Consider the following 25,491-nt stretch of genomic DNA (forward strand, 5'->3'; position numbering starts at 1 on the left):
TTGTTTTAGGTGAGAAGTTTCATGTAGAAACTTTAATGATGCAAGATAATTAAAAACATTTTTAGCCTTCGTGACCCCGCCGGATTCAGCAGCGTGTCAATTATTACAAAAACATGGTGTGCAGCGAAGCACTGTCCAAACCTGCAAAATCTTCATTTGGAATTCCAGTCACGCTCGCAAAGGTTTCCAACAGATACCAAAAAGATCTGGCAGAAATGGAGAGGCTCTGCTGCAGTGTTGTGGGGGAGATGTCTGCAGTATGATGCACAAAACACAGAAACCGAAAGCACACCTGACTTGTTTATGTGTTTCACAAAGCAACGATGCCCAACAAATTCAGGCCTGTGCGCTGTTAGAAGACAGGGCTGATTTTCAGCCCAAACATCCACTCAGGCTGTTGGTCAGTGATCAGCTCCACTAGAATCACTAATTCTACTTCATTTTAAGAGATTCTCACATCAGGTTTTGTTTTGTATAAATGAGGAACCACTGGAAGAGACGCTTGGCCTGATATACACACTCACACTAACACTCACACGTAGTTTTACCTTCCACACAGGAGGGTCTGGCTCTGGTCGTGCCAGCGACCTGCCCCGGGAAACAGGAACACTTGACGGTTTGAGAGCGCTCCTCAATCTTATTCTTATTACAGCAGCGATGCACCGCCACCACCTCACATGTCCCCTGCTTCACTTGGTATGATGCTGTGAGAGAGAGAGAGAGAGAAAAGGAGGGGAAAAAAGAGTGGGGGGATTATTTGCTTGAAATTCATCGACTGTAAAGGAGATTTTGTTGGTGTTTTGGCATTTGTTGTTGAAAATAATCGAGTCGAAATTCAAACACATTTGCGCCGCAAATAACAATCAAATACGCGCCAGCTTTTCTGAGGATTAAACAGATCTGCTGAATAATTTACTTTTGTTTAAACTCCTCGATTTATTCCGGTCTCAGTCTTTGATTCATAAGTAAACACTTTTTAGTGATATTTTGCTTTTATTCTCAGCCCAGCGCCCTCATTAACTCTGTCACAGAGGCGACTCTTGTTCTCGTGATGGTGTGCATGGAGGGAAATTAAAAAAAGCAAACAGCAAATGAGAGCAGAAAATGTTGAAAAAATAATCATTTCTTTTTGACTCCTTTCAGACAAAGCACTTGATCTAAGCAGAGACGTGTGCACTTTATTTAGTTAGAGGAAATCGCTGTCACGTTTGCATCCGCATTTTTGTTTTTATCATTCCATCTCCATGCACGTCGGTCTGTGTGTTTGGTTCCTTGCATTTGTGTGCTTCTTAAAGTCATTATATACATGTGTGAGGATAATTGTTTTTACCTGACACCTCCAACAAACCAGCCACCTCTAATGTCTCTTATTAGCTTCTCACTTCCCAGCAGGCATTGGTCTGGTTAATTATAAGACTCTCCGGACAGCAAGCGAACCTGAGGCGTTGTAGCGCAAACCCAAAGCTTTCTGCACCGTGGCAAAATGTGGTACTGTGTGTATGAGTGTTTCAGTATTTTTTGTTGAATTCCTTCTGAACATCTTGCCCCCTCACACATGATTTGTTTTCAGAGTCTTCAGGGACTAAAAGGTGACGGTATCATCATTTTAGGAGTAAGCTCACGAGAGCAGTCATTTATACTTTAACTTGATCTGTCACATGTACACGGCAGCAAGGATGACTTGTAAATTATGTTACATAGTAATGCTTAGACGTGTGTAATGCGCACTGTCTGTGTTAATGTTACATCCCCCTCAGCACATGAATAAACCCATGAATCCCTTAGCAGAAAGGTTTTTGTGCCTACCTAAAGGAAAATGCGCCAACCAAAACTGTTGGGTACAATGTTTAGTGAATCTAAGCTTTGCTTATGGCTTCTGAATGGATTCCAGCTGCCTTATCTTCCCTCTCAAAGCTTGTTGTGCACTCTTGAGAGTCTCTGGCACCGTTTCCCGAGCACAGCAAACCCTGCTGGCGACATAACTACCTATAAGCCTCTTTACAACCCTGGAAAAACCTTGGTTATACTGTACCATAAGCCCAGATTTCATTTATGTACGTGACTATACCCAGACTCCAAAACTTTTCATGGTAAGCTGAATGGGCTTTGCAGGCAGACACAAAAGTGTGCACAAGCACACACACTCATACAGCACACACACTGAGCAGAGGGTTCCATTTCTGCAGGCCATGGCCCCTCTCATCCTTTCTGATTTAAAGTTTGTTTGTTCTCTTCTCCAGAGAGCCCCATCAATGATCCCTGGCTCTCTGAGGGCGCCCCTCCGCTATCATCCCTCCACTTTCATTTCCCTCACTCCTCTGTCTCGGGCTCTCCTGAGGCTGGAGCAGCTGCCGGATTACACCCGTGCACTGCACATGCACTCACTGACACACACAAGCATATATATAGGCTCTGTGTAATGATAAAAATCAAGAAAAGATCAAACTCAGCACAAGTCAACTGGACAAGAACTACACATTAAGTCATAATTACAACAGCAATAATCACAACTGAAGCTCAAAGTAACAGCGTAAAAATAAGAAAGTCTAATTCAAGCACAATGAAGCTTGATTTTTTTTTTTAATCCCTTATTTTATAGCCTGTACAAAATAAATAAGAAATTATTCTGCTGCATTTGCAGAACTGGAACTGAGTAAGACTGCTCAATCTGCTGGCCTTATCTCAGGAAAAAGGCAGCTTGTTAGCACGAGAGAGGAAAGATAGGAAGAGAGTCAAGCAGGAGGAGGGAAAGCAGTGTCACAGGCAGCAGAGAGAACAAAGAGCAGCTCGCCTTCCGCTGGCATAATGAGGTCAGGAGGTGCACTGGCCTTCTCTCTTTATTGCCTATATCAGGACTGGGCAGAAGATGTTTACGTTTGAAAACTTTAAAGCTTTGAGGGTATGTTTGAGCAGTGGATGATAAACCCATCCCAGCTTCATTTATACACATTCTTCTTGTCTGTCCGTGGCACGCACCCTAATTAAAATCTCAACGAAGTGTGAATGGATGCAAATGAGGCAAATTCAGGCTGATGTAAGGTATGAGAACAGACCACATCCTTCTCTTAATGTGATTTCCATTATTTAAGGAAGACAGGAGACAGAAAGCCTCTGCTGGGTTTTCTTAGAGTATACATATGCAGCTTAATGAAGAAGAAGAAGAAGAAAAAAGAGACCAAGGTGCTCTTCAAGTAAATGCTTTAAGAGGCTTTCTTTCATAGACAGTTTAAACGACACTCTAAACAACTTCAGAGTATTTTAGATGTTGCCACTGTCGCGTTCATCGAGGAGCAACACAACACACTGCATACCAAAACATATCTTTGCTTAGACTGCCTGTGGTTTGTTGATGTGAAACTCAGAAAATCTATGGTGACATTATGTGGCTAAAATTTAAAAATAAAAAATAAAAAAAATAAAATACAGTTTTTATATAATGGTGAAGGGGTTTGCTTCAGTAGGAGCAAAAACTGAAAAACTGCCCAGTGTTGGTGTAAAATAGCCTTTAAATCCATTAAACTGTAAGTAAAGTAAAAAGAATGCAATGAGCAGAAAAAAAATTAATCTTTATTATGTTAATTTCCTTGAATCAGTGAGAACCTAGAACCTATTGTTTTTGTTTAGTGGTTGATGAGCTGCTGGTTTTTTGTGTTTAATTATTTATTTATTTATTTATTTATTTATTTATTTATTTATTGGGGGGGGATTACTTGAATCTAACTAGGAGGAAAGGGAAGCTAATTTCTGGAAAATATTATACAAGATGAGCTGATTCACTGATAAGTTTGTAAGCATGTATGGTAGCCGGCAATTAGATCTGGCTGTGGTTCTACCATTCAGCATAAAAATGCTTCAGTCAGTAAAAGGTTTGGGAGCCATACAGCAGGCAAGTAGTACAATCCACTAATCAGAAAGCAGTTCAATCCCTGGCTCCTGCAGTCTGTATGTGGAGTGCTCTAGGTCAAGACACTGAACTTTAGCACCTCTAATGAATTAATAAGTGGGGGTCGTAGGAAAAGGTTCTATCAAAAAAATATTTTTTAAAAGGATGCATCCTTTTGGTGCTCTGAGTGGTCAATCGGACTAGAAAAGTGCTATATAAATCCATCAAAAACTGTGCTGGAGGAATCAACTCATCGCCCACTCTTGTTGCCCAGAAACAAGAAAGTAAAGCTTTTATTTGGTATCATTGCAAACATTCTCATTCTCACTCTCTCATAGTGTAATGTTAATCATACAGTGTTCCTATATAGTCTTTGTGGTGAGTAATATAACTAAATGAGGACAGAGCATTTAACTTGGAGTGTTTATGTGCATGTGTGTGCACAGTAAGTGTGATGGTGTGGTTTAACGTGCTGATTTGGATTCAGTTTGGTGGGATTTGGGTAAAATAAAACGGTTGCTTTTTATAGACGCGAATGCAATTTTCATGCACAATAGGTCTAATCCAACCAGTGGACTGCAGCAACATGTCAAAAGAAGCCCAGTTCAACCAGAAAACAACAGGCTTGCAACCCCAGTGACAGTGAGCTTATGGGCATATGCACACGCAGTCTCTGGGTCTGAAAAGTGAGGTAGGTGCTGGTGCTTTAATCAGAATCAGAATACTTTATCAATCCCACAAGATATTACGTGATCATAGTTGCTCCAAGACAGTAATAACAGTAACAAAGTAAACAAAATTAAATAAGACAACATATTAGAAAGCTGCAAAATAGTCAGTTTGAGCTACTTCACTGCTGGCAAATACTGACTGTGTATAAATTATGTCAACCGCCAAAATTCTAGACTTTGCATTTTGAAGGTACGATGTTGATATGGTTAACATGTTAGCTTCAAAATGCAGTGTTAATTTTGTTGACTAATAATTTTCTCCATAGTTTTCATCAATGACCTCTTTTCCTGACGAAAACAAGACGATACCGAAACAAAAAACTAATAACTAAACTACTAGACAAATATCCAATCAGAACTAATTAAGTTGTGTAAAAAGGCGGGACAAGTTTGGAAGTGAGCCAGTCAGAATTAATCTCCTTGTGCAATAAGATTAGATGTGCACACTTTGATCTCCACAGTGGGAGCTCCAATGCTCCCCGTTTCTCATAAAAACGTGACAAAATGTCAGCGATTGGGAGGAAAAGATGAGTAGACAAATGGACAGATTTAACATTTGATGTCAAGGAAAATATGTATAGCATACTTCAGATTTACTCCACTGTATTGCATGATATTTAGGATTTGCCTCAATAATGACTAAAACATGAAAATTTGCTGTCAAAATCAACATTGATTTTGTGCTAACCATTTAGATCAGAGGGTGAAGTGAGAAGTTATCAAACCTAGCAAGTGTGATTAGCAAGTTGAACTGCACAGATTCATGTATCTGCTAATTAGCATTTTATTTATCTTTAGTTATCTTAATTAGCGTTCAGTAACAAACTAATAAAATACTAGAATTTGACTCACCAAGACTGAAGCACAAGTTTTTTGGATGGTTTGGCAGAAACTTCCATTAAAAATGCCCCAGATGGTACGAAACATGATGAAGAGGATCAGAATAGTAAATGGGATTAGTGAAGCCTAAACAGGCTTGTGTTGGCACACCTGTCAGTCAAAGTCGGCATTTGAGTCATCTGAGTTTTGTTTTCGCTACGGTGGCCCTGAGAGGCCAAACGGACTGCAACTTAAGAAACCACCTGCAATAAGAAAAACGCTGCAAAAGTGCTCAAAACACAACGGAAATGGGAAAAACGAAAACGGAAAGAGGAAAAAACTGATTTCCAAAAGCACAAGCGAAGTGTTTCTGGGGAGACTATAACCTGATGGACCAGTTGCAGGAACCAAAATATGCTAAGAATTGCGCTGGGAGACACTTAAAAGAAGTGGTCGGTTTTGTGAGGAAAGAAAAGATGAGAGGTAAGTGTGTTAGCCTAACTATTAGCCTAAAAATCAATCATCAGTATCATATGAATCATGAGATTAAAACACACTTACCTGGCATATTTTGGTTCCTGCAACTGGTCCGTCACATTATTGTCTCCCCAGAAACACATCCCTTGTGCTTTTGGAAATCTGTTTTTCCTATTTCTGTTTTTGTTTTTCCTATTTCTGTTCTCTTTTTTCCTATTTCTGTTTTCGTTTTTCCTATTTCTGTTCTCATTTTTCCTATTTCCGTTGTGTATTGTGTGTTTTTGCAGTGTTTTTCTTATTGCTGGTGTTTTTTTAAGTTACAGTCCGTTTGGCCTCTCAGGGCCACTGTAGTTTTCTCACTCTGGCGAATGCAGCACAATACCATGAAAAAAATGACCCTACCAGTAATGTGATATATGATACAGTTCCCATATACATTTATGTTGTCTGCTTATGGTACTATTAAAAGTGAAATAGCTATTAAAGAATTGCATATTTTAGGGCATGGGTGGCAATTTGGCTTCCCATTAGGGGCGAGACCTAATGCCATATTTAAATTTTATTTATAATGTAGCTCACATTTGGCCATTTCATGTACAGTTTCATCCACATAATGCTTCCAATGTGTCGCCAAAATCTTATTACAACATTTAATCTGGTTAGAGTTCAACAAAAAGTCTACCGTACAGCCTGTTTTCACAAGGCTGAATTGACAGCCACTCATAGTGCGATCTATTCAGTGAAACCAAATATAGTGCATCCTGATGTAAAAAGTAAAGTAAAATAATGAAACTTTAATTGTTTGATTCTTCTTTCATATATAAAAACGTAGTCTGTTTCACAGGACTCAAAGCGACAGTACAACATTTGTGTAGGAAATCATGTAGTTCACCTGCACCCCACAGTCGGGCCTGCTGCTGTGAAACTAACTGCACACAAAAAACTTATCGTGTTTTTAGAGCTTCATCACTTCATTTCTGTTCCCTTTGTTCCTCACCTATTGTTCCATATCACCAGTGGCATGTGGATATGTGCACAAATGTGTTTCTCTGCCTTCATTATCATCAAATTCTTTTGGTGCTGTCCTGTGTTGCCCAACTTGTTAGCTTGCATTTGCATGCTTTGAGTTTTACCACTAAAAGGAACATTTTCAGAGGATAATTTGAGAAGAAACAAAATAAAGTTGAACCAAAAAAAGGAGTCTAATCATCAGAACAGTAGCAGTAAGAGTATTAACAACTGAAGCTCAGCTGTGAGCCCTCAGAGTTGAGCCCTTGCGCTTCCCATTCAGCCGCTGCTTCTCACCCTTTATCTGCTTAAAATTCATGTGGTGAGCAGCCAGCTTCCAGCTATATACATACAATAACAGTGTATCTAATGTCATAGTGTTGCCTTTAAATCATTCTGTTATGGCCATCTTGGTTAAATAGAGCCTGAGATGAAAAGACTTGGCAAGGCTAAACGCTTCTATTCCTGCGAAAGGGAGAGAGCCAGGCGGCCGACAAACGGAGCTCCCTTGAACTGATGGGTTAGCGAGGCGATTGATGTATTCTGACAGACACCGGCAAGCAGCAGCACTGTACAATTTATCAAAAAAAAACTGTGTCTATCCCTTGTCAATACCTGACAAGCAGGCACATTGCTATAAAAGGCCAGGTATCTAGCAAATCTGTCAGAGGCAGCAATGCCAGTTTAGCAAAGACATAATGACTGTCTCTGGTAGAGCGCACAGGTCAAGTTTTGAATTTCAACAGAGCAAGCTCACAAGACCAGGTCTCATAACTTCTCCTTTACAAAATATACTCAAAACTTATATTTTTTAAAATTTCCATATCCTCCTATTTTCTGCTTTTTGAGCCCGCTCTTTAACCTTCTTTGCCCCATTCCTCTCTACTCCAGGCCTGCACCACCCATCAATCTTGACAGGATCAATGTCTCACAAGTCCACACCAGGCCCAACACAGATTTATGTTAAATATCACAACAGGTGCTTCTGTGGAACAAAAGTATCCCCAATAAATCCTACTCCCTTGACCTTGCCTGCTATGTTTTTTGAGGAGTCATCTTAGAAACAGCCTAAAAGGGAGGCAAAAACAGGCAGTATTCTCAAATAGATGGACATGCAGATGTGGCGTAATGTTTGTTTAAGTCTAACAGAGACAGTTTAAAGCTAAAAGGAGGCTCCTGGCATGAACAGGGTGGGCAAAGAAGAGCCATCAACATGCTATAAATTGATTTATGATGGGTTGCCAGATTAGTAACTGTTCCACGAGAACAAAATGTGTGGTTTGCCAACCACCCTCTAATCTCTGTAAACAGATATCTGCATATCAGGCAATAGCTGATGGGTTCCCAGATTAAGTGTGCTATAACAAGCTGTGATAAGAGTGTATGGAGATATATCAGTTCTGCAAGGCAGTGATTGAATTTAATCTCAAATAATCAAATTTCAAGCATTCAACCGAGAAAAGAAAAGAGAATTTCAGATATTTTTGCGAAGCACTGCTGTATGAGCGCAGACAATGACTTTACCATTGAGAAAGGCTGATGTTTCAACAGTACATGACACCGGTATGTCCTGGATCACATTTACTGCTCCTGTAATGCAGCTTATGAATTTCTCTATTTGCCTTTTTAAAAAAAGAAAGAAAGAAATATAAAGAAAAAATGGTGTGTGTCGAAAGGAATAGCATTAAAAAATGGAGCTGTGTTCAAGTATGTGTTGCTACACAGCTTTGTTCTGCTCATGAGGGGGCAAACTGCGAAATGAGCTGTGAAGGCAAGACTTACGCTAGATGATCTTTCTCATGTGCTGAGTGTGTCTTGCAGGTGTGCAAAGAAGACGGCTACTAACCGCACCAAATTAATCATCTGCACTTTGTGCTGTTAACCTGAGCTACAGGGATTATGTTCTTCCTTTCCTCTAAAAAACTCTTAGTCGTGTTATGTCTGCTTGATTGAAAAAATACCGATTGCCTGAGAGCCAACACTGGCTGAATGAGCTTAACATACAACAGTATTTTTTGACCTATAGAGCCACCATGTGGAAGCAAATGGTACAACTGCAAGGAACAAGCAAATGTCTGAATGATCAGGAAAACAAAACAGCAGTTAAACTGCCTCTGGAAAATCTTTACAGCCATCATAACACACATCCAATTATTCCTCGGCCTCGGCATTATGAGTGTCATGTTGTATTCATCGCTGAAAAGTCCTAAACTTCCAGCAATTAGAGAAAACCCTGAAATAAAAAGCACGAGTCAGTTTCAGAGGAAGTCATCTTGTTTTACCGCGAGAAAGAAACTAAGAAGGGGGCAGGCACCGATGCTGACCTTCACAACACACAAGGCCTGCAATTAGTAGTGTCCCTGCCATAAGCAGGCAGCCTCCTCTCTGTCTAAAGGAAACTAATTCCATCAGCCAGTGAACAGACTGGATGCTGGTAGCATTTTCTGTGGCATATAAAGGTCACCTTGCAAAACGCGAGCAGCAATAGTGAAGAAACTGAGATAATTAAAGAAATTGTCATAATTAAGAGCGAGGAAGAGGTGACAGGGGAGGTTGCCGCCAACAAGTTGTAGCACAAGATGCTGTGACTCAGCACAACTGTCCCCGTTGTCAGCCTCAATGAAATTTTAATAAGACTGTGTTGGTCATTTTTTATTTATTTATTTTTTTGCTTAGGGTGGCTTGTCTCCATGACTTATGGAAATTAAAGCTAGAGTAGAGATGTAGCTCACAGGCCTGAATTAAGTCAGCGCTTGCCATGGTCTCTATCTTCTTCTTCTGAGGAATAAGTTAAGCAGGGGCTGCAGAGTTGTGCATATTAATGTGAGCATTGACAATTATAAGCCTGAGGATTAGAAGTCATGAGCCGACGGGTCTCTTCAACGTGAGGCATACACCCTGTTTTATGGCACTGCGAACACTAAACCACTAACAGGCCTCTTGAGAACCACAGTGTTGGCCCCAAATTGCTGCATGTCTGCACTCTGAATAGATCAGATCTCACCCACACTGATCTATTTGTGTTGACAGCCCCTGACAGCTTAAGTGCCATTTGTATCTGTACGGGCTGGATCACTCAAATAGAGACATATTTGCATCCAAGACTAAAACGAGGTCTTGTCTAGATTACATTCTGTCATGCTGGGAAACGGAGCAAATTGTGCCCGCTCGTCCTCCTCCTCCAGGACGTGGATGGCTCAGTCAGCGACAGGCTCAGGGAACATGTGTTACACCTCTGAAGTGACAGTGTAATTAACCTCTCTTGGTGTTGGAAGGGGAGCTTGGATCGAGACCTGGTGTACCTGTCGGTCCCCGATGGTTACGGTTGCCAGCAGACACTGGGTCAACATAGAGCATCACCAAGGCAACAAGGAAGGCCACCTGCCAAGGCCAAGCTGACCTCCCCCTCAGTTTCATCCTTAGAGAGAGAGAGGGAATGGAGCAAAAAGAGGCACAAATGGAAGAGAAGAGGAGGAAAAGGTCATCGTGAGAGGTCACAACCTGTACCCAAAACAAGAAGAGAAAAAAAAACAGGAGGCAACAGCAGAGCACACAAAAAATATTGTTTTTTCCAAGAAGCAGAAACAATGTGAGAGGTAACTGTCAAAGGTCAAAGGAAGCAATGAGAAGCTTGAGAACAGACTAGGCCTGCAAAAAATGTCCTTCCTACATACTATAGGAAGACTTAGATATAGGAACTGCAGGACCTGTGCGCTAAAAGCATCCTGTTAGTATAAAGTTTTCAAATTTTCTTCTTGCAGCTGCAAATTACAAAAGGGCTGACTTTACAAGAGTAGAGGAAACATGTGTAACCCAGAAACAGTTAATGTTAATGTTAATGATTGGACTTTTTTTCTGCTGTTGCTTCTTGATTAGTTGGTTAATACTGTTAAACATGTCCAAAAAGGCCAAAGGTGAATTGTTTCAATTTCTTGTTTGTTTGGTTTTTTGTGGTAAACAACCCAAATCTAAAAGATAAGCTTTTAACTTAGGCAGGTTTTCACATCTGAGCTGCTACATTAAGTGAACTTTGGCATTTTTGCTGGAAAAAATAAAGTTCATTAAAGTATAATAAATAAAGTAAAAGTAATAAAGTATTCATTTACCTAATCTACTGATTAATTATTTATCAGTTAATTTAAGGGAAAAAAATGAAACCGTCTCACCATGTTACCTTGAATTGTCGGAACTTGTCAAGTCATATAATTACTCTGTTTTGTTGTTAAAACAATGACTTCGTTAACAAAAACCACAGAACAGTAATTAGTTGCAGAACGAGATGTGTTTCACTTGCCAGTACGTGATGCGGGTCGCCATCTCACCTGTTGGTCATCTGTCTCCTTTGGTCTCGCTTCCACTGTGTGGCTTCTTTATGAACAGCGCCTACAGGCCATGGCTGTATTCACGCGCACCACCTCAAATCACCTCCTCCTTTTCTTCTTCCTCCTGCTTCCACCTTTTCCTCACCTCAAACAGAAGAAGACTCTGGAGAAAGGAGGTACAAAGACATGCTCAGTCAGAGAGGCCAGGCTGCCCTGGAGTTCCTCAGTGGCCTCGGATGGCCTTGCATGAAGGTTTACACACACAAGCATACACCCGCACACACAGGGGGTGGAGATGTGAAGGCCCAGATTCTGTCAGATCCATTGTTTACAATAGGTTCACCTACCCCCAGGCTGAATGTGATCCCCACTCTAGACATCACACGTCTCTCCCCTTCTCCCTCACAAACCCTCACACTCTGTCATGTGCGTAAATACGCTAATCGAAAAACTCAAAACGTGCGTGTGTAACACACTAAAAATTAAACTGGGTAGAAAATAGGTCTGTTTAACAGAAGCATGCCAAAAAAAGCAGCCTAAAACATTTGCTTGCAACAAATCAGTTGATCAAACAAGCCATGAACACAGGCTTTTTCTCTCTCCCTCTCTCTACACACACACACACACACACAGAGCACATTTACACAGTGTTTGCTAAGTAAATTCAAAGCCTATCTAAGGACAGCACGAGAGACCCTTCTAATTACAGCTGAGTGACAGCTACTGATGCATGTTGCTGTCTGCACACTCTCATACCCACACACTGAGTAAATTACCATCCCGCCATAAGAGTGTGTCAACACACCTCTCTTTACAAAGGGACAAACTCTGCAATCTAAATGAAAGACAACAGATTCACATTAATAACAAAATGTTCTCTCCCTCCTCGAACCTTCATTATTCATCATAACTCATTGATATGCAGCTCAGTCCGCTAACGTGCTGAGAAACTTCCCGAGTAGATAGGAGCTCCCTCCACACCTGCAGCCATCTATGTAGTACCACTGCCCCCTAGTGGGAAAGAAGCAAACAGCAAATTGCACGAATCTCAGGAAAACAGGAGGTTGCTTTGGCAAGAGTGAGAAAGTAGCTGGGCAGTGAAAGCGAGCAAAAGATCATGTGAATGAGTTATTATTATTGAATTATCATCGAAAGCAGCAGCAGCATGGGTTAGAGAGAAGAGGGCAGATACACACAAACAGTTTGTGTGTTTGTGTGTTTTCAATTTATATTTGTATCACAGTATCTATATTCCTGTCTATGTATATGTATGTGTGTGTCTTTGGGTTGTTGTTTTTTTCTAGTACAGTATCCAAATTGTGTGCGCTGTGTGGAGGGATCAGGCACACTGCATGATTGTACGACTATTTCCCATTCCTTTTTAAAGGCTGGGTTATGGCATGCATTTTTATCAGCTTTGTTCTCTGAAACACTCATTAAGAGAGCACAGTTGTGCATGTGTATATGTATGAATGTGTGTTTATGTGTGTGTGTGTGTGTGTGTGTGTGTGTGTGTTTGTGTGTTTTTGTGTGTGTGTGTGTGGTCTCCAGATGCAGCCCACTGGGACTCAGTGAAATATGCCATCAGTAACAGCAATACTGTCACCTTTATTGTGTCTCACACAGATCACAGATTGTAGCCTTTTAACTGTGTAATAAATGTACCTTATATACACTGTATATCTAGATCTATTATCTATAGTCTCTGGTGACATTATGTTAAAGCAAGATGACGTGTGCGTGGGGCTCAGCTGGTCATCATCACCGTGAAGGCTCGTTGTGTTTGGCAGGAAGGACATGCACACTTTAGCAAACAGTGCTGGAAGTGCAACGACATCCTCAAGTTTATCTAAGAACATCAAGCCTCACTCTTTCTAAAACAATCGCTGCTTCTGTATCATCCCTTCCACATCCTCCCTCACCAGGCGCCTGCAAGGTCTTGAGGCCTGGGTTGTGTCACTTCTTGCACAAAACACACACAGGACTGACACGCCGGCTTATTGTCATGCAATGAGACGATCCTACCTCTGCCACAAATACATCCTGTGTGCCCTGCATCCGAACAGCATCATCTGCCCGTGCTCTGCACGCACGCGTGCACAATCACGAACATGCACCCGTGAACTTGCAAAATTATACTTGCATGTATTATACCACATACAGTCTCTGACCTCATCAGGAAAGATGTTTGCTGTGCATCAGAAATAAAAGGCTAAGACACTTCCCGCAGGAAGGGTTTACCGTGACACCGTGCTGTTTGTCACTCACAGATTATATCATTTGTCAGGGCAGCACAGGAAGTCGCGGCTTGGCAGAACTGCAAAAAACAGGCGCCATATCATTATTTGGTAGCCTCAGTGTCTCTTGCTTTGTATGTACCAGTGTTCATAGGCTTTGGGAAATTTTCTGTAATATTAAATAATGTCTTTTAAAAATGAATGAGAAACAAGAAGGAGATTTGTATCTGTTGAAGTCTGCTTCAGATTATTGATGAGATAGTTTAGCCATCAGACTGACTGACAGGCTGATGTTTGCCTCGCCAGCCACCAAAAAGATGATGGCGATCCATTAAACATGGTGGTTTGGACGAAGGAATTCTCAGCAACTAACAACAGCTGAGCGTTCTTGCTGCTGAGCATATTTCACTAACACATAAAGTAACACAATCAAAATAAGCAGTATGAAATTAACATAAAAATTAAATGAGCATAGACTCACATTATGAACTGCACATTAAATTTTTTATGATCCCAAGGCTTTTCCTCTGACACGACCCCAAGACTGAAGATGCTGCTCGTCTGCCCAACACTACACGGCGAGAGGCAATGATAATCCTTTAGGTTTGACTGTTTGTGTTACAGTTAGATTGTTATGTTGGCTGTATTGGGCCAATGGCGGCTTTATTTTAAATGCTAGATATTTACTGCTGTCAGATCATAAACATTTTGTCCCTGTGCAATCAATATTACAAATAAATATGCATTTTTTTAACTGTGTAAGATCTGAATGGGTCTTATGGGTTTTAAATATATTTATAAAATATACATTTATATTACACGTGCATGTTTATTTGATTAGCTACATGAATAACTTGAACATACATCACTGCAAGCCAAATAATGTATGGACAGATCCTCGTGATCAGTATATTAAAAACAGTATATTATTTGTCTTGTTTTAATTTCTTTGTGATTCTTTTCAGAAATAATGCTTGCAATTCTTGCATATTTAGCAGGAGTTTTGTGTACTGTTTCTTCAGCAAATAGATAATACAAGGACCTTGAACAGAATCTAACAAAAAAAACTATTTTTTCTTCTTTTTTTTTTTGTGGAATATGTTCAATTTCATGAGACTCTTTTTACTTAGGCAAGATTAGTTTTCAGTATTGGATTTTAGTGGTTTATTTGGAATTTAAAACTATTTAAATAGAATACAAAATTCAAAGAAAACAGAAAAGTAGAGCTACCAGATACATGAACGTAGTCTCTGGGTGAACTCCAATAAATGTGAACACACACAAAAAACAACACAATAAGATTGTAGACCACACAAGCATCACACCAGCATCTCAGTATGCTGATTTTCTCTGCCCAGACAAAGACCAAGCAGACAAAAAGCATATCAGTGTAAAACAAAGTGCATCTCCCTAAGGCGGAAAGATATTGAAAATGAAACGGGCAAAAGCACAAAGCCCAGTGGAATCTTATGTGAAGCGTTTCAGATTTCTGCCGATATGCACAGTATTATCATTCAGTTAGGATGTTTAATGTTCTGCTTCTATATATTTGTCTGCTTTCAGCTCTAAAACCAATACGACATGGTGCTCCTTGCCATTTCCTCTGGGTCGCTGGGCAGATAGAGCTGGTGTGTGCCCACACACAAATGCACTTTATTACACACAGTGAGGCACAATGTACAAACTTAAATTAACACTGCGGTATGCATTCATATGGCACAGCCTTTTGCATTTGTCTGTCCTCCTTTGCCCAGCTCACTTTCTTCCTGCTTCTTGTTTGTTCCTCCGCACCCTTGCTCGCCAAAAGATTCTTGCCTCCGTGCATGTGTGACTATGTTTGTGTGTGTGTGTGCATTCGTGCCTTTTCGTTTCTCTCCTCAGTGTGCAGATAAGCATCTCTGCTTTTCTCAATACCCAACTGCAAATTCTAATGACACCCCAACAATCTCTCTGCTTCAACTCATAATGAAGAAGACATCTTAAAATGTCAGACATTACGCATGTGAGTCAGACACATGAAGGGCACACATAAAATCCAAGCCACCCTTCAGAAAATCTTCAGAACTGAGGCATGTTTTGTTCTCACATTAACAACAGCGTCTACAGAATTTTTAGTTGATGCCTAAAATCCTAAATTACTTTGTTTTACTTTGTTTTGTACTGTTAACATATTATGAACGGGCGTTTAAGTATAGTCTTTGGTAGAATCAGTATGACAGTGTGCATAGCTGCATAATAAAATCTGCACTAGGTCTCTGTATGAGGTACACAGCAGCTGAGGATTAATACTACGTCATAGCACATGATTCTTATAAATATTTTATGGTGGGGGGGTCAGAAGGCACCTGAAAGATACAGAGCAACACTGAATCTGTTTACTGTCATCCACCCGCAACATCACACCTCCTCCACTGTATTTCTTCCTCCAATAAATCAGCAAGCAATTAAATGGAAGACCCCACATTTGCTGAAATGGCCAGGTGAGGAGACGGAGAGAGAGGAGAGCAACAGTCTGAGTCTGAGTTCTGAGTCCTGGCACTGGTATCGACTGCAGAGTTCAGAGAATGGCCTTGGCACTGAGGTACCATTATGACTCAATTGATCGGCCTGCACTTAAGTCTAAATCCCACCTTGTTGCACAAGCTATCGTCTCAGAATCCGGCAGCCAAGAAATATACGTGTATTTAGAGCGGTATGTGCAGCAAGCTAGAGAATGAATCTATTTTTGTGTCTCTATTCTTTGGTGTTTTCCAAGGTTGCTCTTTGGCTCCGCTCTCATTCTCTGTCTGCCAACTTCTACATCCCCTTCTTTTCAGCACTTATCTTACTTCCTCTCTCTCGCTGTTTTCCACTCCTTCACTTCCATAGATAAAAGCCAGAAATGATCAGAGTCCCACTATACGTTTCATGTGCTGCAGCAGGCAACCAGCCACTCCTGGGAGTCAGGATGCTGCTCATAAGCTGGTGTACACATGTCGCCCATTCACAAACATGCCGTTTTACTGATACACCCATCTATGCAGATCACACCTGTTGTACAGTTAGATTAACTCAGCAGAAGCACTTCTAAGGTTGCTAAATGTACCTGTCATGTTCCCACATTGCTAACAAGTGTCATTAAAGTGTTTTAGCATCCTCTTCCACTGAATTGGGCGGCAGGGAGAGGGGGTACGTTGTTAGTTGTTTTATAAAAGGGGATAAAGCGTAAGCACTAACAGGCTAATAAACATTAGCTCACTAATACAACAAGTCTGTGGCCAAGGCCCACTCCCTGGTTTCCTCAGTTTGTCATTTAAAACCTAGACAGCCAGCTTGAGCCAACATAGATCAGAGAAATCCTCCTCAGAGCTGCTGACAGACAGAGGCACGGTCCAGCAGTAAATCTGCCGCACCCTAATAAAGCAATAAAAGGCCATTAAAAGTCAGTGTCCCTTAGCGGTGGAAGATGGATGGAAAGGAGGAAAGAATAGGAGACACTTTTTGATGATTGTACACACCCACACCCATTTTGGCAGCTTTTCTTCCCCCCTTTCCACTAGAGACAAACTAGGTATCTGCAGTATTGATGCTTCTCTCTTGTTGTTACTCCTCTTTTCTTCTTGCCATAGCTTGGTTTTGTGATAAAGAAGAAGAAGAAAAACAAGCAGAGACTGTGATTTAGGGGGGTGGAGCGCAATCTTTATGTACTGCTCCGCTTGCTCAGTAAGTTCTCCATTTCCGCAACTGATCTGCCTTCCTGCTAGAATGATTGCATAGCAGGCTTTCACATTTTACTCACCGTGTCGTGCACAGAAACAAATATGAAGTAGCTTTTCACGGTCTCGGTTTTTTCAGTGCCAAATTAGTAATCGTGCACTCAGTGTGTCTGCATGGTTTTAGCATGACGTGGAAAGCAACTTTTTTGTCTTGTGTACATATTTCCTTGTCTGCTTTCTCTTTTCTTTCTTTACGCTTTCATTGTAAGTATATGTTATTTTCCAGTTCTTCTTGTTTTCCCCAAGCCATAGAAGAAGCCTTATATGAAGAAGAAAACTGGTTAACCACAGTGAGGCAGGAAGGACACAGCATGACCTAGTGTAGTAAAAAAGCGACTGATCCCTTCACCTTTCTGTGCAAAGAATAAGAAAATGAAAGAGTCAAGAGCAGAGTGTGCATGCTGCAGTGTATTGCTAACTCTGACTGGACCCTTCTTCTGTGGCTGCTGGTATTGAACGGTGGCCTGGAGCCAAACAAAAGGAGACCCGGGCCCTGACAGAGAGTCCCCCGAGAGCAGCAGCCATTCATTTTGTTTTGTGCCCAAATTATGATTAATGGAAAATAAACAGCCTTGATGTGAAGCTGGCTTTGATTTTCTTTGAGCTTTTGGCCTCTAGTTGTGCGTACTGCTTTGACCCAGAAAAAAGCACTGGACAAACACTCTCTGAACACTCTCTGGGCTGCTAGATTCGTTCACACAATTGTTTTAATTAAATGCCCACACAAACACACACACACAGGTAAAGGAGCACATTCCCTTTCCCCTTCTTCACCCTCACACTCGTGCAAACGCACACGTTATTTCTCACTCTCTTGCTGTCTGAGCACATCCCCACTGAAACTCAGATATGCAGACAAGTGACATCTTGATTATTTCAGTCCCCACTCCTGTTAATGACCAGCTTGTGTGTAATTATATTAATTACCATACGTGCCATGGCTGTCAATTGGCCAGTCAAATTAAAAAAGAGAGGTTGGTGCGTGTAGGAAAGAGAAAGGGGTGAAAGCAGGGGGAAGGAAGGAGCTTACAGATAAAAAGATAAAAGAGTTGTAGACAGTGGAAATAGCAGAGTGGAAGGAATGAAAGGAGAAAAAGAAGTCAGAGAAAACAGAGAGAGGCCGAGAGTATGAGAGAGGTGTGTGTGTGTGTGTGGGGGGGGGGGGGGGGGGGATCAATTGTTCATTTTACAAAGTCACTGAGACGTGTCAGCAGTGTCAATAAGTGAATTAATTTGTCTGTGAGTCTTCGGGGCATGACACCATATCACTGTGCTCCCCTGAGACAGACGGGGCCTTTAACCTCCTCACACACTCTTACAAAGCAATTCTATGTGAGGATCATACACAGATATCAGGGACAGATCTACCAACAAAGGCAATTTTTAATGCAATTACACCAGTGCCTGTGATTCCATGTGGAAGCTCGCACCACACATAACCCTTCAGGAGGATTTTAGATTGCACAAATGTATTAGTGTCCTTGTGCGTGGGTTAGTTGTTGTCTCCGAGTCCACAAAATGCATTTGAGGAAACACATTTTTAAATGAACCCATGGTGCTGTGTTTTTTAGATGGTCCCCAGATCTGATGGAAAAATAATATATTGTTCAATACAGGGGAATATGGGCAACAGATAGCACGCTTGCACAATTCCACTTCATGCATGATTTACAGCAAATTACGGTTAAGTTGAATTAATTTGGGGTATTTACTCTCTCTCTCCCATTACTCCCTACACACAGACACACATTCCTCTGACCATCTCGTGATTATCATGCTCCTCCCTGTTGAACTCTTATACACTCATTCAGTTTCAGCATCCCATTCAGCTCCCGCATTAGGCCGTCTCTCTCACTTCCTCTCTTTCAACTCTGTGGGGGTAGTTTTTTTTCTATCCCTTCCTCTTCTTCACAACTTCTCCCTTTTAAAGCTCCAATCCCGCAGGGGTGAAACGCTCTTTCCCCCTCACGAGCTGTTGCGTTGTTTGAGGGCTGCTGTGATGACTGCCCCAGGCTCTGCCGTCGCCACACGGCTTCTTCGCAGCGGCTTTACAGTGGACCCGGGCAGCACAGCACAGTGGGAGCTTTTCATAATCCCACAAACACACTCACACTGTCGCTCACAGTTAACAGCACATCTGCCAGCTGCCAGAGGGGCCGCGAACAGGGACACGCAGTCTCTCAAAGAGACACACACAGATGGACACAAAAAAATCCAAGCACACACACACACAAGTGGAAGCAGCATATTGCATCCAAGGTGATAGATAGAGCACTGTGGGTTGCAACTGTGCCTGTTCAATTACAATCATTACTATCACTTAGGGAGATTTGTCATGGTCAAAGTGAGTCGGAGCTACAGAGAATATCACCTTGAGGGCTGTAAGGTGGAGTTATTTTCAGTGTTTGCAAAGGGATGACGACATTCTCAAAACTCTCTTCCAATTGGAAGTGACTCAAATTAAAACATAAATGAATTACTCCAAAATATACTAGCAAAACAGCTGTTTTAAAAAAATAACCCCTCAGTAGTACATGACAGATTCTTTAAAGGCTCCTGACACAAAGTGGACAATAATCCAATAACTCCTAGTCAAATTACTATTTTCAAGACAAGTGAGAAGTTTGAAATACACTGCTATGTCTTTCACCATTTCTCTTGAGCTGGACAGCAGGAGTTTTCATGTGGCGGTGTGAGCTGCCAGTCTAAGCAAGACCCACACCACACAGAAAAACCAAGGCCTTGTTGTCTTCAACTGATTGACTGTCTGACAAAGGACAGGATGAAAGGTAAAGAACAACTGTGGCCCTCCAACAAGAGATCTTTACTGCCGGGACCAGCTGGAGCCTACTATGAGAAAACGATTGCTGTGTGAAAGAAAACGTTAAAACATGAGATGCTTTAAAATGCTTTCATGATCTGATAAAATGTTTGTTTGAGGTCATTTTTATTAGAAAGTACAGTGAAGCATGTGATGCATGGCTCCTGGAGGTTTCTTTCTGTTAAAAGGGAGTTTTTCCTTCCCACTGTCACCAAGTGCTAATTCAAAGGGATTTGTTTGATTGCCCGGGTTTTCTCTGTATTGTTGTTGAGTCTTTACCTTACAATATGAAGTGCCTTGAGGTTGTGATTTGGTACTATACATACTGAATTGAATTGAATTGAATTGAATTGAATTGAATTGAATTGAATTGAATTGAATTGAATTGAATTGAATTGAATTGAATTGAATTGAATTGAATTGATGTATCGTTCATTAACCGATAGATACACTCTGGATATCATTCTACTCTAAGCCACCTTTCACAGTTAATGATGTATCAAATGTTATCCCCCTGGCCTGTATGCACCAGCTGAACTTTTTTCTTTTTTCACCACAGGTCATGACTTCTGTCCACTTGTGGTTTTGTGGTTGAAACAAAAGTGAGATGCATACCACACTCTTACTTATTGATCTAATGTCGCTCCTTCCTCCATTAAAGTCATGGATCTCATATTTTGAGAAGACACAATAGTCCTCTTAGAGCTGGCTTTCACTGAGCCTGGTTTCATGACGATGAGTGACGGCATTATTTTCCAGTGCTATTACATGACGTCTATTCATGCTTTCTGACTCAATATCCCCAGAAGCTTCCTGAAATGAAAAGCTGTCCAGGACATTGTCATTTACAAATGAGGGTCGTTTCCCCTATCCCTCTCCCGGTGACATGGAAAGTGACATGCCTCTCTAGTCTTTTTTTTTCTACCACTCCTCGTCCTCCTCCTCCTCTTAGTCAGGAAGAATCCACTTATCACAGAAATCTGTTTATGCCAGTGTGTGTGTGTGTGTGTGTGTGCGTGTGTGTGTGTGTGTGTGTGTGTGTGTGTGTGTGTGTGTGTGTGTGTGTGTGTGTGTGTGTGTGCGTGTGTGTGTGTGCGTGTGTGCGTACATGTGGAGGTGAGCTCCAATCCGTCACGCTGCTGTCACCTCATCAGTCCTACATGTCTAATTCTTGCTTATTCACATATCACCCACAACACCTTTTACACACATGCACAGATTATCATCATCATCATCATCTCAAATATGCAGTGTTCCCCCCTCCGTCACGCATAAACAAGTACACAGATTTACAAGATGCCATTGTGCAGAGTTCCTGCTATTACAGACACACGTCATTTCACATATAGGCTTTCTGTTTCTTCCTTTCGCACATACACATCTTTCCCTTGCATCATCATTTCTGTCTCTCCAGCTCATTTCTCTCGCCTCCCCTGCGCTCCCTTTCCTCCACCTCGCTGTCGTGGCCTCTCTGCTTGGCTGTGTCCTCATGCACAATCACAAATGCACACAATCCATCCCTCCCCACCTCATTCCCATCCAGTCATCCCAATCAGCTCTCTGTGGGGGTAAGTAGATAGGAGGTTGTTGAGACATGTAGAGCAGAATAGTCTTCAGAGGATACCTGCTGTCCCATCACTGGGACCTGCTACAAGAGGAAGGTCGGAGAAAAAGGGAAGGGTATGGATGATAAAATTGTGTGTGTGTGAAAACTGTGTATGTGCGTGGATCTGGAGGGGGGCTGCGGAGGAAGAGAGGCAGAGGGGGTGAAGGGTGGAAAAGGTTGACAAAGACAGAGGAGAAGCCATCCACTGCAGACAGACGCACAGATATCAGAGTGCCACCCTCTTACAGGTGTTTGTCACAGCGTGTGAGTGAGTGAGCCCCTGGAGGACGGGTGGGTGACAGGGAGTCAGGTTGGAGAGAGTAATCTCCACAGGATTAAGAGTGCTGCTCCTGTGTTAATGTGACTGTCAATGAGAATTAAGTCTCCGGACCGATCCCCTCCACCGGGCTCCCCTCTCCCTCGCCTGTCGGCCCTGTCACACTAATGACACCGCTTTCTGTGGAATGCCACTACCGGCGCGCTCAAAACAATGGGGAAATAATTACACAATACAGTACAAATTGCAGAGCCGTGCCACAGGACGGGCAGGGATACAAGCGAAGGGAGGGAGAGGGAGAGGGAGGGAGGGTGGAGGGGATGGGATGGGAAGGGAAGGGAGAGGGAGGGTGGAGACAAGGATGACTAACAATTACAACACAATAGGGGTTGGGTCTCATTACTGCGCCCATTAACATGCACCGAGTAATTTTCCCCACTCGGGCTGTGTGTGTGTGTGCGTGTGTGTGTGTGTGTGTGTGTGTGTGTGTGTGTGTGTGTGTGTGTGTGTGTGTGTGTGTGTGTGTGTGTGTGCACTAGACAAAGACACACACAGAGAAAGGGAGAGAAGAGAGAGAGAGAGACGCTTCTGTGCGTGTACGCCCAATAGAGTGTGGCCATTAGGTTCTGCAACACACCTCCTTGGCTCCGTGCGCAATCTGCTTGGAGAACCCGGCGGCACTTCATTTCTCTCTTGTACGTCTGAGCTGCGCGCGCCCCGCTATTCCCAGCCGATCTCAATCCATGCAAAGAGATTAGAAGGCGAGCAAAAAGAGTCTGGTCAGCGGATCAGCCTGGCGGAGCACTCAATAGGTGCTAAGCGGAACCGATCGCTTATTTAACCTCACAGTGATGAAACACTGCATCAATCTCACCTCCTTTTTCCGCGATCTTTCTAACGGCACGCGCTGCACATTATCACAGGACGGACGGCCGTTTGAACGGGCTCGTCGTGTGTTCCATTCTTTTACGCAAAGCTATGAAAATGAGGAGAGATGAGTGATCAGGAGATCGGCGAGGTTTTCTTTGAAAATTACGCTGTTAATAACACATCGTTCCCCAGCAAAGCGTGTCCGCTGCGCTCTGAGCCAAACAGCAGCAAAGTTGCTTTCAGTTTGCCAGTCAGTCGCCACCTCTTCTCTCCCTGCTCGACAAAGAAAAATGTTCCACATACAAAGTCCTCCTCCGACCCTAGCCTTTACGCTTTAAGCCTTTAAGCCTACAGACCGCGCGTTATGAAGGAGACAAAGAGAACTTAAACGTGAATTATACTAATTTAATCTAAAGAGAAGGGACTAAAACATCTTACCCAAATCTATAATCGCGATGGCATGATCATTGGTAGCTGTACAGAGTCCAGGTGAGGCGATAGTAGAGCTTTGCCACTTTCTGTTTCAACTCCAAGGCGTTTTGTTTTCCCACCAAACAGGGAAATCCTAGTAAGTCTTCCGTCCGGGTACCCGCGCACAAACACGCTAAAGAATGAGTGAGGAGATATGCTGCCACTCCGCAGAGCCAACCCTCCGAAACCGGGCTAGAAGACAGGGCTCGCGTAATAGGGACGTGCTCCAACTTGCCATGATCTCGTTGAGTCCCATCTCAGAACCAGACTGAGGAGAAAGTCATCAGAAGTGCGTAATTCCCCCAAAGCAACACCGGGTTGATGACACTCCGCACAAGTTCATCTCCTTATGTGAGTCTGTCACACAGAGGCGTTATAGTCGCCGGGGAGATGCTGATGAGAGTGATGGTATAGTGATATAGGAGTGATAGTTGCTCTCCCGTCGCTCCTCCCGAGCAGGGATCGATTGGACCTGAGAAATGCGATGCGAGCCCGTCTTCCCCATTCAGAACACGTGCAACAGCGCCCGCCCAGTTCACCAGCTCCCTAGTACACCCCTTCTTCCTCACTGATGTCATGTAGTTTACAAGTAGCCTGGACCGTACGTATAGGTCCAAGGAGAGATGAGACACACGTCAGTGGGTTGTTTTTTTGGTTTGGTTTGGTTTTGGGGGGTTTTGGATTGCCATTAGTTAATCTTAAGGTGTTCCATCTTAGTTTTGATTTGCAGAATTTTTAAACGCTGAGGTTATATTAAGTCCTGAAATTTCTTCAGGACATAAGCTATATGGCACAAGTTGCAAATCATATTCGAATGAGAAATCAGAGATGTCGATCTAAAAGGATTTTAGATAATTCTTTCCCACTTTGGCTTGTTTGTTTAAGCCGATCAGTAGTTTCAGTGTCTGTTAAGGTACGAAGTACACGTACAATGCACATCAATGATTTCTATGGATTTGCCTAGTAGGGATCACAAGCTGAACATTCCAGCAAACATTCACACTTCAGTTATCGCCACTTCATTATTCGTGTACCCTTGTGCCTGCGTGTGTGTGTGTGTGTGTGTGTGTGTGTGTGTGTGTGTGTGTGTGTGTGTGTGTGTGTGTGAGTAGGATTGTCTGCTTTTGTTCCCGAGTGACTGACAGGTGCGCGACTGTGCAAGAATCGCTGACCTGTGCTCATCAAATAATAGCCCACCTCGCCCCAACACTTCGCTCATGTTACAAACAGTGTGTGGATATCAATACTTAGGTTCCTTGCTCGGATATGCACGCGGATGATGTAAAACTACCCACTATCACCACCTCCCTTTCACCCACCAAGATGTTAAACAGAATTTAATCACCGCAGCCTCTCCGTTACGCACCAGGAGACAGCCTATCAATTATTCCATCCCCAGAATATTCTTGTGTGTTGATGGCGATTGATTGCTTTGCGCTGCATTTGCAGTCGTTAAGACTTTGGGGATGTCGATGCCTGCTAACGACCCAAAAGTAAGGGCTATCCGACAGACTCAGATGTCTTCCTTGTCTTCTTGTTGCCAGCATTGCTGCGCGACAAGATGGACTCAGTGTCCGCTGAAGATTTTTTCATTGTATTTTTTGAGGTTATGGCTTTTTTTTTCTTTTATTGCTTCTTTAAATTTTATACAAAAATAAACCACGCGCCGTGAACCACATCATGAGGCATAGGTAATCTCAGGCACCTTCATCTGACACTGCCCTAAGCACCTTGGGACCATTTTTGCCCCCTGTGTATAGAGTGAGAAAGTCCAGTGTGTTGCTTTGAACCGATTAATCTTTGCTTGAATCTATTACAAATCGATCTGTCTGGCTTTGAACTGAGAACAGATTAGACATTGATGTAGGTTTGCAAGGAGTGAGGTACATGCAGCACTTTTACTCGCAAGATCCAGATAAAAAACATTAAACCGAAGCAAGTATCCTAGTTTCAGCACCACGGAGAGCGCCAGACGCACCGCATACAAATTCAGCGAGTTGGACAGCTCCAGACTGTTCCGGTGTTCCGTCACCGGGCTTTTCTGTGGATTTACTTTGCTGTCAAGCGGCTAATCCACTTTGCAGATAAAAGTGGTTTAACGGTGTAAATGGTAAGTAAAGGAGGGCGCTGGAAAAAAGTTGATACTATATCCTGTTTGTAGCGGCAAGTGATTGTATCTACAGTCCTGAACCCGTGTGTCCCAGTGGGGATCGG

General features: G+C 42.4%; 1 protein-coding gene across 1 annotated transcript in view; it reads right to left on the bottom strand.

Moving 5' to 3' along the window:
• The window catches only part of tafa4b (TAFA chemokine like family member 4b), a 43,223-nt gene extending 19,168 nt beyond the window's left edge, over positions 1-24,055 (bottom strand). The window contains exons 1-4 of the mRNA XM_085159365.1: positions 23,245-24,055; positions 11,241-11,403; positions 10,221-10,336; positions 549-704 (exon numbers count right to left, since the gene is read on the bottom strand). Of these exons, the coding sequence (XP_085015491.1) occupies positions 549-704; positions 10,221-10,336; positions 11,241-11,251 (283 nt within the window). The 5' untranslated portion in view covers positions 11,252-11,403; positions 23,245-24,055. The remainder of the gene's footprint in view (positions 1-548; positions 705-10,220; positions 10,337-11,240; positions 11,404-23,244) is intronic.
• Between the last annotated feature and the right edge of the window lie 1,436 nt (positions 24,056-25,491).

This window comes from Neolamprologus multifasciatus, chromosome 5 (assembly GCF_963576455.1).
Source record: "Neolamprologus multifasciatus chromosome 5, fNeoMul1.2, whole genome shotgun sequence".
NCBI classification, from domain to species: domain Eukaryota; kingdom Metazoa; phylum Chordata; class Actinopteri; order Cichliformes; family Cichlidae; genus Neolamprologus; species Neolamprologus multifasciatus.